This window comes from Sciurus carolinensis, chromosome 5 (assembly GCF_902686445.1).
Source record: "Sciurus carolinensis chromosome 5, mSciCar1.2, whole genome shotgun sequence".
In the NCBI taxonomy this organism is placed as follows: Eukaryota; Metazoa; Chordata; class Mammalia; order Rodentia; family Sciuridae; genus Sciurus; species Sciurus carolinensis.
This window is the reverse complement of record NC_062217.1, coordinates 71,255,467-71,268,012: the sequence shown is the minus strand read 5'-3', so window position 1 is coordinate 71,268,012 and position 12,546 is coordinate 71,255,467. Positions and strand designations below refer to the sequence as shown.

The following is a 12,546-nucleotide window of genomic DNA, read 5'->3' as shown; positions in this document are numbered from 1 at the left end:
TTATATTCTTAAGACCAAAGAATGGTATTTTATTTTGGAGTATCTTATTTTTCTTTTTAATTTTTGCAAAATGTTGGTTAACAGTGTTTTCTCGTTGTTAACTTAAAATAGCACAAAATAATTTTCTGTGTAAAAATCCTGCATAAAATGATGGCTGACTACTTTTCCATTGAGTGAATATATCATAGTTTTTCATTAATTTTTCTCCTATTTGGGCTTTTAATTTTTTTATACAGTTAATAGTAATACCTTTGAGTTGAAATACTTTAAAAAATATTTGAGAGTTTTCCTTAGGATAGATTTATATAAGTGCAGTTATTGGGTTACTGGTTCAAAGGATGTAAATTTTTAAGGTCTTGAAATGCATCACCAATTGCTCTCTGAAAGGCTTATTTTGTGCTACCTTTATTGCACACTTCTTCTCACCTGCCTTTGGGGTGGTCTCCACATAACCCTTTGTCTACATGAATGGTAGAAGCTTTTAAATATCTAAATCTGATCATTTCACGTCCATTTTATTCACTGTAGTCCCAGTGAGAAATAAATCAACAAGTTATATTAAACAGGCTTCTTAAATCTTTAATAGTTTTGGAATATATTTATTTTTCAAAATTTCACTGCTCTTTCCTTAGCTCAGACCACCTCTTTTTTTGCCTGCATTTTATGCAAAAGCCCATTTCAAACTGGTCTTACTGCCCAGACTTATCTCCTTCTGAGCTTTTAGCCACCCTTTATCCAGAATGATCTTTCCTGCAGTGCAGGTCTGGTTGGCAGTACTTTTCTGTTTGAAACCAAAAGGTTATTCATAGTCCTTAGGATGAATTCTGCATTCTTCTCTCCATAGCCTCATCTCTTTCTGCTCTTATTCCTGTTCCCTTACCCTCTTGTCCCTCTTTTTTTCATCATGGAACCTTTGTAGTACTATTAACTCCTTTTCTTAGGTCTTAGTTTCTGTAGTGTACCTCTAATCTCCCTACTTTGCCACCTTCAGTTGTGCTAGGTGCCCTCCCAGTGTGCTTCCTTCTGTCAAATCTGGCTCATAATTTCTTGTTTAATTGTGTGCACATCCTCCCTCCCCCAATTAGACTATATACTTCTTCTTGAAGCAGATATTGTATCTTGTTCACCAAGTGTTCTTAGGGCATAGCATGCTGCCTGAATCTGAGTATGTCTTTGTTGACTAATAGAAAGCAGTTTTAGGGAATGACTTACACGTCTACCATCAAGTTTTATGGTATGGAAAGATTTTTTTTTTTTTTTTTTTTTGGAGTGCTGGGGATCGAACCCAGGGCCTTGTGCTTACAAGGCAAGCACTCTACTGACTGAGCTATCTCCCCAGCCCCTCGAAAGATTTTAATTATATGATTTTTTGTACCTCCCCATGCTAATTTTCCATAATCTATTCTGCATTCATTCCATCTGTTTTTAAGGACTAAACAATATTGTTTAACATCTTCGTGCTTTTATAAAGCCTATTTCTGTTAACTGGAAGTTCTCTCTTCCTTCTCTCTTATTAAACTTTTCACATTCTTTGAAACCTCTCTGATTCACCCAAGTGAATTTGATCACTTCTTCCTTCAGTGTACAATCACAGGTTTCTTTAATAGCATTTATTCACAATATGTTGTGGTTCTTTGTTTCTTATTTATTTCCATTAGTGAGCTGAGTTCCTGTGAGATCTAAGTCTTTGTTGTTATAGCCACATTAACTAATGTGTATAGTGTAAAAGATAATAAAAAATGATTGATCAAAAAATGAATTATCGAACCATGTTTGTAAGAAAAATAATTTTAGTCCTTTGAATACGAAGTATTCTAAAGACTTAATTTCTGGGCATGATTGCCTATAGACCTTCTAGATATATACATCAAAAGAGAAGCTAATTATTGAATAGGTATAAGTATATTTTTATGGGGGAGAAATAATATCCCAGAAATATAGAAATCAGAAAAGGGAAATACAACTTATTGTTTTTATTTTAATACCTAAATCTCTAATATTTAATATTTTGTGTAGTTTGAAATACTGTTCAGAGTATTTCTTATTTTCTGCTGCCATAAGTCAATTGAAACATAATTCATGTTGAGCACATAAGACATTTTGTTCATATTTGAAGTACATATTTGAAGTACTTTTGTTTTCTTTAAGATACGGAACTCAATTTATATAATCTAAGCTTAAAAATAATTGGTGCTCTGTTACTGGAAAACAATATTGAATTATTTTAACATTAAATTGGTGTTTCTGTCTATAGAATAGCAGTTAATCATATTCTTGGTTTTTCATAGAGTCAGTACTACTTTGTTTTTGTCAGTGTCTAGAAATACAGTTGAAATATGTTTTCTGTGCCCGTCTTTTCTATACCTGTCTAATGAATGGTAATTTGAATTTAGACTGCTTTTCACATTTGTTATAGGATAGCTGTTTCAGTTTGTTGCATCATTAGAAAATTTAATGGAAGTATGATGATGAATGGTCATGAAGAAAACTTGTTTGATTAAAAACATTCAGTGTTTATGTACTTTCATAATTCCTTTTTCAAATACTAATAACTGTCAGATTGTTTTGATATTTGAAGGTATTTTTGAAGTTGCTAAAACTCTGTAGTTCTGTAAGAAAAAAGATGTAGCTCAAATTTTTCTTTTCAAGCAAAACGTTAATAGGAAGTTAATTTTAAATTTTATTAAAATTAATGTGACTTTTGATTTTTTCCCTTAAATATTATAAAAGTAGCAGCAACTATAATCTGTGTGGGTTTGTTTCATATATATAGGTACATAGTATCACTTGAGAAAGAAATAATTTAATGAAACATGGTTAATATTCCTAAGATGTTATTTGAGTTAGATATTCCTTTTCACCACCAATGTAAAGCTCAGGTTATCCTTCCTTCCTTGTGCACAAGTAAACACACACACACACACACACACACACACACACAAGATTATAGAAATGTTTTGGTTTTCTTTTTGATCATCTGGTTTCCTTAATCTCTATCACAACATGTAGAAAAGTCAGTAACGTTTTTATCTTGGTTTTGTAGCAAGACAGTTGCAGACATTAAATCTCAAATACCTTGTTAAACTAAAGAATTAAATTAAAAGTTAGATGGTTTCTGATATTTCAATAGGAAAGATTTGTTTTTAATGAATAAATGGTTTATTAAATTTTAATATGTGATACTGAAAATATTTTTAAGATTATTTTAATAGAACTTTTCGATTATCTGAGACTTAGTAATTAGTAACTACCAGTAATTTTATAGGAATAGAGGGGATTTATATTTTACGAACTGTATTTAAGATATTAACTTGTATGTGAAATGGTGACTAGTTTATGACTGGGGGAAGGGGTTGGAGTGGGGAAATTGGGAGAAAAGTACTATGTCCAAATCAGTTAAGAATAAATTTTCATGCATTTTAGTTTGACTTATTTTTGTTCGTTATAGTGTTTTCATTTTGTGAGCTTTTCTATGCACATACAAAATGTTTCTCCTCAGGCCCCCTTGTATTTGCTGGTCCTATTTTTATGAACCACCGAGAACAGGCTCTAGCCAGACTCAGATCCCATCCAGCACAGCTAAAGCATAAACGGGACAAGCACAAAGGTATTTGGTCTTCCTTATCAACTAGGTGGGATACTCTCCCAATTTCTTCCACTCATTTGAATTTTGTCTCTGGGAAAATGCACATACCTGATTCTTCTACTTTCTTCTGTCATGTTATATAGCCTGAGGAGAAAGAACATACTGAAAGTGGTACATGAAAGTGACTGTTACGCTTCTGGTTTTGGTTGTTGTTGTTAACTTTAATAAAAACATCTTATAGTGTATCTTCATTTCTTTTCAAATTTCATTTTAAAAGGTGGAAAAGTATCATTGCTTTCTAATTTTAATCTTTTATTATCTGTTTTCAGATGACCGTGATGTAGCATTTTATATTCCTTTTATTTTTTTTTGAGTGCTGTTTATGACTTAGAATTAACAAAATTATTAAATGTAATGAAGTGGTAAGTTAAGACTGCCATTATATTTTTCTACTGTTTTAATATTAAAGTTTAAAATATACATGAATATACAAATACTGGATATTTGAAGTTTAAGTAGATAGATACAAGTAAAGAGTGAGCCTTAATTAGATCTATCCAAGTCTGAAATGGAGTAGGAATTTATTTCTGAATTATTCTTTGAGGTCTCAGAGTTCTGGGTTAACTAAAAATATTCTGAAGGCATGCTTATTTTTGTTTTAAACAGTAAACATTAGGTGAATTAATATCAGGGATGAATTTAATGCAGATAATTTTAAAATTTATGTATAAATTGTGCCTTGAACCTCTGGCATGTAAACCAGGGACTCTTCACTGGTTAGTTCAACTTATTACAGTTGTTATCTTTAATACCTAAGATAAATCCTGAAAAATAAAATACGAAGTTTTAAAAACACATATTCTGTATAGACAGATTAATAGTTTAATGTTTGTGTCTTATTTTTTCTTTGCTGCAAACCTTATAGTTGAATTTTTAAAAATACATATAATTTAGTATTACCATCTTTATTTTCATTTGCCTTTCCTAGTCTGTTTGCCACTCAACAAAGTAGAAAACAAAACAGTCAAAACTTCCATTTTTAGTAAAAGCACAAATAGAGAGCTCAAAACTTAAGATATATATAGTCTGCAGAAATAAAAATCGAGTGTTTATGTAATTAACTGTAGTAAGATTTGTGATCATTCTATTTACTGAGCGCTCAACAATGCCATTAATACTTAAATCTAAGGAACAATATTTGGAGTTTATTTTAGTTATTGCCAGAACTTTGATCTCTCATGCCAATATTAGAACATGATTGTTTCATTTGTGTTGTCCCATCAGTTACATGAAAGTGGAATTTTTCCAAGACTTTATCTGAGGTTAAATACTTAACGTTTCATGAAATAGTTTTAAAATGTTAATATCTCAGAGAGAAGAATCTTTAACTTTTCTAAATATTTTAATTAAATGCTAAGTGAAGACCCATGTTACAAATTTAAAAGAAGACTTTTTCCAAGGTCATGTAATTATTAGCTGTAGAAACTATTAAACAATAGCTAACCTTACATTAATTTTGTATGCCACAGGGCTAATTTTTGTATACTTGTAGAAACCTCTTTGGCAGAACCTGCTTTGTAGTGTTATAGTGTAGGACTAGGTTTTTGTTTTTGTCTTGTTTTTCTTTTTTATTTTCTAGTTTTATAGAATAAGACTGTTTCATCTCTTTACTTTTTAAAATGAACACAGAATGTAAATAATAACATCATTTGATAACCTGTTTTACAAAGAGTATTAATTTACCATTTACTGGTTCCCATCCACACATAACCCTTTACATTCACTGTTCTGTCATTTATTCATCTCTCCATCCACTGCTTTCATTACATATTTTCATTGTCCTTTAGTATTATTTTTCCTGTATCTCTCTTTATTTCAACCATGTCTTCCAGTTTATGCACTGAGAAGTTCACTATACTAATTTTATACTGTCTTAATTATGTTGTTGGTACAAATTGTAGACTGATTAAAATTTTCTGGACTGTAACTTTTTTTTTTGTGGGGTAAGAACTTTGAATTTATTGTTAACAGGAGTTGATCTCTAACTTGGAAGTTCGAGAGCTTCTGACCAGTTGGAGAACTCAGAAGGTCATGGAATGGCAAATTTTGACTAGAGGCAAAATAGACTAGAAAACTGAATCAATGAGTAAAATTGCATGTAACATAATAAGTTACTGTAAAATGTGATTATAAGCAATATTTCAAACAGAGACCTGGGTAACATTTGTTTCAGCTATTCAAGACCTTACATAGAAAGATTTCAGTATAGTGTGTGTAATTATGAACATCTCACTGATTCCAGTATTAATCTTCAATTCTATCTTAAAGTGACTGATGTGTAATTTGAAAGTCATGTTGCTAAACACCTGGGTTATGTTACACCTATTTTCTGTTCGGAGGTGGTATAGTGTAATTAAATATTATAGCACTTGGAATTAGTATTCAGCTTTTTAAATAAATTTTTTTAGTTGTAGATGAAAACACTACCTTTATTTTATTTATTCATTTTTATGTGGTATTGAGAATCAAACCCAGTGTCTCACCCATGCTAGGCAAATGCTCTACCACTGAGCCACAACCCCAGCCCCTAGGATTCAGCTTTGATCCTAAATTTGTCATTTATAAGAACTACATGGCTGGTCATAAATTTGTTAGTTTCTTTAAGTTCAGTTTCTTTATGAAAGTAATGATAATCCATAACTGTTGCTGTGAAAATTAAATTACTTTACATAAACATACACCTATACATACATATATTTGCTTAAACTTAGTCTTTGCACATGGAAATCCTGTATGAATACTGACTTTAATTCATTAAATTGAGTTCTTTGCTTTCCAATTTCATTAAATTTTAGTTAGTTTATATTTAAAAGATTTAAGGTATCAACTATTTGGTGATGGAAAAATGTATGAACCTCATGTATGTTTATACTCCAAATTTGCACTACCATTTATTAACTTTGGACTGGTTACTTGACCTCTTGATCCAACTTAGTTTAGTCACAACCCCTATAGTTTTAGTTTTCTTACTTGTCATATAGTAAAACAATACCTATATTATTGGATTGCTGAATTAATTAAAGAAAGCAACAATAGTGAATATTGTTTACTTCTCATACTTTATTGCAATTAATCCTCATAAGAACCTTATGAGGTGTGTACCATTGTTGCTGTTTTATAGGTGGGAAAACTAAGACTTAAACAGTCCATTGTCCAGTGTCATGCCACTAGCAAATGGTGGAGCCAGGATTCTAATCTAATTCCTAAGGCTCTAGAACCCACAAAAATTTGGTATTTAAATTTTTATAGTGTTTACCACAGAGCAAGTACTTAGTGAATTGCATCTGCTTCTGCTTTTTACCATTTTAAATACTCAGTGTGTTCTCTGGTAGTTTTTATGGTATGTATGACTGAGATTACCCCCAACCCATGTAACTTTACATAAAAATTAAAATTTAAAGTGCTTTAGATACTGATTTTTTTTGTGTGTACAAAAGTATGTCTAAATAGTATATACACAATATTTTAGATATGTATTTGCCAAAATTTTATAACTGTCTTAGTGTTAATATCACATGATATATACCTGTGAATATATTTATTAAGGAAAATACAGATAATGTTCATACTGAAATGGCCAGTTACATTACTGTAATATAGATTGTTTTTTCTACAAACCTGAGATTAAGTCTTCTTGCTGCTTATTAACACTTTCTGAATAATGAACTTGAACAAAACTAATCTTGCTGAATTTCACTAGTTGATTCTTGAATTCGTACTCAATTTTTGGTTACCTATTAAGTACATTTTTTCTTTGTCCAACTTTTATATATTTCTCAATTATTAGTATTATGTGATTTTTGACATCAAATATATATATGTATTTGATATAACATATGATATATATACATATATGTAACATTTTAAATATATATTTAAATTCTGACACTACTGCTGCTGCTAATCAAGAATCTCATCCCCCTTTTTTAACTTATATTTTCATCATCTATAATAATTGAGAAATTATTTTATATAGATACAGATTGTTTAGATGAGCTTTAACAAAATGGTTCTTAATGAGTTTTAACCTCTAAATAATAGTAATTACTCTTTTAGTCATTATGGTTTTATTCAGTAAATTGCTAGGTTTCCCCCTTCTCCCTTTCCCTTCCCTGATGCTATGCCTCTATTGTGGGATTTGTGTCTCCATTTTTGTCTCCAAATTAAGAGTGGGGAAAAATGCTAAAAAGGTAAAAACTTCTAACCATATCAGTTCATGTACATAAAGTGGAATGATACTTGAAGTGTTTAATGTAGTTAAGTCTACAAAATCATGTGAACACAAACTTATTTTTCTTGTTAAGTCAGATTTGGTTTTAATAATTAGATGTTTTTACCAGTTCAGAGAAAGCTATACATTTCTTTAAATCTGATATGTAATTTAAATAGTCTTTGGAAGGTATATATTTCTTTTTGTGTAAGGTGTTACCTGTGGTAAACATTCCACTATCTTTCCCAGTTGAGAAAGCTTTGAACTAACAGTATATTCGTTTGGAATGAAACTAAATGTTGTGATTTTTTTTGTTGTTATTTTTTTTATTAGCCTGTCTATTCTTTAATTTAATTTGGCAAACCCACATTAGATAATTTAGCAGAAGAGGAAGCATATTCTTTATCCTACTATAGTAAAACCTCTCACTAATTCAGAATTTATGATACTTCAGATGCAGTATTTGTGATCTTTTTTTGAGTAAAAAATTCAAAGTAATTTCTTCCTCTGAATTTTCAGGGTCATACTTTTAAGGGGAAACCTGTCTAAAATCACTAGCTTTTCAAACCAAGGGCTCAAGAAATGAAGGATTCCTTCAACGTGCCTTCAACCTCTGGGTCCAGCAGTTAATTCTTGTATGTTAAAGGACTTTTATGTTTATGGTACATTTTAATGTAATGTTGGCCTATTTTGAAGTATAGTATAGGTAAACACATTTATTGTAGCTTTTAGTTTGATCTATCATCTGTACTGCTTGAAAGTAACAAAACTGAATTTTTACTTAAATGTTCTATGATCAATAGTTTTTGGCAGGTCACATGGGCCTACCAATTATGTCATTCCGAATTAGTGAGGTTTTACTGTCCTAGTGTTATAAAGAGTTTAAAGCTTTTTGAAATGATAATCATTTAGTTATAGAAAGGTCATAATTTAGGTCAAATTTGTCTTACCTGAATATTACTGAAAATAAGGTTAAAAGAGGATAAAATGAAAATATATTGATTTGGTGTTATTCTGTTTAGCATTCTAAAATGGGTAATAAAGTAAAAGTGTGTATCAATAGTTTCACATATGTATCTGCATATTATATACACTTAGAATTGCTATGTCATAGGAGAGTGTTTTAGACTAGTTGACCTTTCGAAATTCCTTCCAGATTTTTTTTTTATTTTGTGTGCAAGGAATTTGAATCTCAATGACATAAAGGTCATATTTTAATACTATTAACATATAGTTTTTTTTTTTTAATTAGGAAAAGCAAGTTGTAGCTTGTATTTACACATTCCAAACTAAAGTTTTTATATTCTGGAGTGTGGTTTTTGATGCTATGGTTAGAATGCCAGAAAATTTAAAGTCAGAGTGGTGCAGTGGTGGAGAAAAGGCCTAAAGCAGGCTAAGTAGAGGAAATTGTGAAAAGAATAGTGGAGGAGGAAAGCAATGAAAACAGAAAGGTTTTGTTGAGGGTAGACGTTGGGGGCAGGAAAAAGACCACAAAGCAGAATGGCTGGGGGCTAAGATGGGACAGGAGATATGAATGAGAGTAGACCATGAAATACAGTTATTGAACAAAGCTTTCTGATTTTTGTACATTTTTCAAAGTGCAGTTGAGTTTAGCAGTACTAAACAATGTAGCCTTTTTGAGGTCTGTTTGGGAAAACTAAGTCACCTGGTACTCACTTTAAAGATGACAAGTACTAACAATATCACTAAGTAAAATAATTGTTAAATGACTTTGCATGCAGTTTTTTTTATGCAAACTAAATTTTCCCAGTATAAAACTTAAGTTTTACATTTAATATGTTATTTCTATAACTTAATTATCCATTTTCATGACATAACTGACTAGCTTAATAGGTTTTATTCATAACCAGATATTATCTGTTTTTATTGATTTAGTGATATTTGCAAACAGAAGTATACAATGAATCTTTTCAAATTTGCTTCTTTGCAGGTAGATTCTTGATCTATCACTTCTAACAGCTGCAGATTCTTCTTGCTTGTCTCTTTTAACATTTTTATCATTCTTCCATAGTAAACTGATACTAAATTTTATTTCGAAGATAAATAATGCCTTAATTACAAATTATAACACTTACAGATGGAAGTGGAGAAAGAGGAGAAAAGGATGCAAGCAAAATCACAACATATCCTCCAGGCTCTGTGCGATTTGACTGTGAGCTCCGAGCAGTACAAGTTAGCTGTGGATTTCACCACTCAGGTAGCAGCTGGAACGTTAGGGTATAACTGCATTTTTACAATTGTGCTCAATAACTTGTTTAATTTCGATGAAAGTAGACTGTTAACTGTGTGAAAGTGTAGCAGAATCACTTAAGTCTATAAAACCTTCATATTGGTTGCAGAATCCCTTTTAAAAACTAAAGCATGATGAACAGGTACTGTACTTGTTCAGAGATCTGTCTTCTAGTCTGTCTTTTGAAGGACTTATTTTATTTCTTGAACTAATTCAGTTCAAGAAATTACCACAAGATGAATTAATCCCCTCAGTTCATTTTAGCTCTTATAAAACACTGTAGTTTAAAAATATGGTCCTATATTTTCTTAATGTTTAATAAGAAAAGTACATCATCAAATGTACTATCTTAAAATGTACAAAATAATCAGATTCTTAGTAAATTATTGACATTTGGGTTAGAGAGCTTAGGTTGTACAATTCAACCTTTATAAAAATTAAAAATGTTAAAATTCTTTGAAATGAAATATATTTTCTTATTTGATTAGGTATTGATAATCATTAAAGTTCTACCATTTCATTGATATTGTACATAATTGGGTAGTATGCCAACCATCTGCTTCCTATAATTATCCTAGATGTTAGAGAGCAGTATTTTATGAGGAATTACCCATTATTCAAATTTTACAGTTGTTCTGAACAGATGTTATTAAACATTAATGTTATTAAATATTAATCTTATTAAATGGCATTTCTAAGAATTTTTAAATATGTAGTATGAAAAGCATGCATTTTAATGACCTACAAAAATATTTTGCAAAAGTAAAATTTATATTCTCATTAAATGCAAATTTGTATCAGCTTCCATTATCTATTTTTAATGACTATAAATTTTAGACAATAAAAATTACAGTTTTCTGTATAGTTACGATAAAAATATAAAACACATATAATGATAAAATAAAGTTGTATATTTTGGTTTCAGTGGTTTTAATGGAAAATGGAGATGTGTATACATTCGGATATGGGCAGCATGGGCAGCTAGGACATGGAGATGTCAATTCCAGGTACTCACTCACTTTTTGTTTGAAGATGCTGGATTCTTTTCCCCGGCCCCTTGTCTTTATTCCTTGGTGTTTCTTTTCATCTCTCTTCTTAAATTCCCAGAATTTAAATATTCATACCACTGTTGCAAAATATGGACCATGAATTATTGTGGTTCCTGATTTTGTGGTTGAGTGCTTTTGTGCAGTAGGTAATCCTGTAGTGTAAGGGAAAAAGTTGATTTACATTTATGCACTTTATATATAAAAATGATTCTGTTTATCACAAAATTCAACCATGTTCTTAGCAATTATTCTCTTTTTAAAGTTTTGAATATGTGATAGAAAAGACAGTGAATATCCTCATTGCATTTTTATAAATAGCAGTAGTGTGGACAATGCTATAGCTCCATGGTAGCACAGCATGTGTGAGGTCCTGAGTTCCGTCCCTGGCACTGGGGGAAAAAAAAAAGAGGGGGAAAGAAAATAAATAAATACATACATACATGCATACATACATACATACATAAAAGAAGAATCAGCAGTGAATTCAGTCATTTTCCTTAATGATGTCTGTTTTGAAATTTTGTCTAATATTATCATAAAGTCATTATATTTATGAATAATTTTCAAAACCTTTTGGTCTCAACAGTAAACTATTTTGACTTATCCCAAATAGCAAAGAGCTATCAGAGGAAACTTCTAGTAGGTTATCTCCTAATATCCATTCTTCCCTAATTCATTTGGAAATAACTTAGTTCCCTGATATGATAAACTGCCACCTCAGCTCCTTAGAATTAAGTGCTACTTCAGTGAGAAGTAAACTGCTATCTTAAGTCTCTTTACTTGGGCCTTTATTACAACAGCCAACTCTGTATCCTGCTTAGTACAGAGTGCTTTCGGTAAAAAAAAAAAAAAAAAAAAAAATAGAAAATTCGTCTTTCTGAGTTGAGGTCTTCCCAAAGGAGATATCAAGACAGGATTAGATGTGCAAAGGATTTATTAGTTTGAAACTATGAAAGATAAAATAAGACAAGAGCAGATGTAGAAAAGGAGATCTTCCAGATACAGTGCTCACTATTCTGACCCTATGTGAAAGGAGAGGGAAGACAAAGTTTGAGTAGGAAGAATAGATTACAGTGCAGCTTGAGCGCATTTCAACCAGGCCAGTGGAGTGCCTCCAGGCTGAGGTTGCCTTGGAAAGAGTCCTGCATTGGGCAGGAATGGACCTGTATTTATACCTTCACCATACTTAGTCATCAGCTGGTAGCATCCCAGGAGAGAGAAATGACCTCATAGATCCAAAGAGACAGCACCTGGTGCTGGCAGTCAGCTTTGCTTTCCCCAGCAGTTTGTCTTAAAGGAGATATAAATGATTTGCGCCTGTAGAAATCAGACTTATTCAAGTCTGAAGAGGCACAGGGCAGCTTCAGACCAGCTTTGATCCAGCAGTTCA

The 12,546-nt window shown here is 31.2% G+C and overlaps 1 protein-coding gene across 1 annotated transcript in view; it reads left to right on the top strand.

The window, feature by feature from the left end:
• The window catches only part of Mycbp2 (MYC binding protein 2), a 269,456-nt gene that overhangs the window by 84,537 nt on the left and 172,373 nt on the right, over window positions 1–12,546 (top strand). The window contains 3 exon segments of the mRNA XM_047552904.1: window positions 3,500–3,607; window positions 9,955–10,074; window positions 11,033–11,114. Coding sequence (XP_047408860.1) covers window positions 3,500–3,607; window positions 9,955–10,074; window positions 11,033–11,114 — 310 coding nt within the window.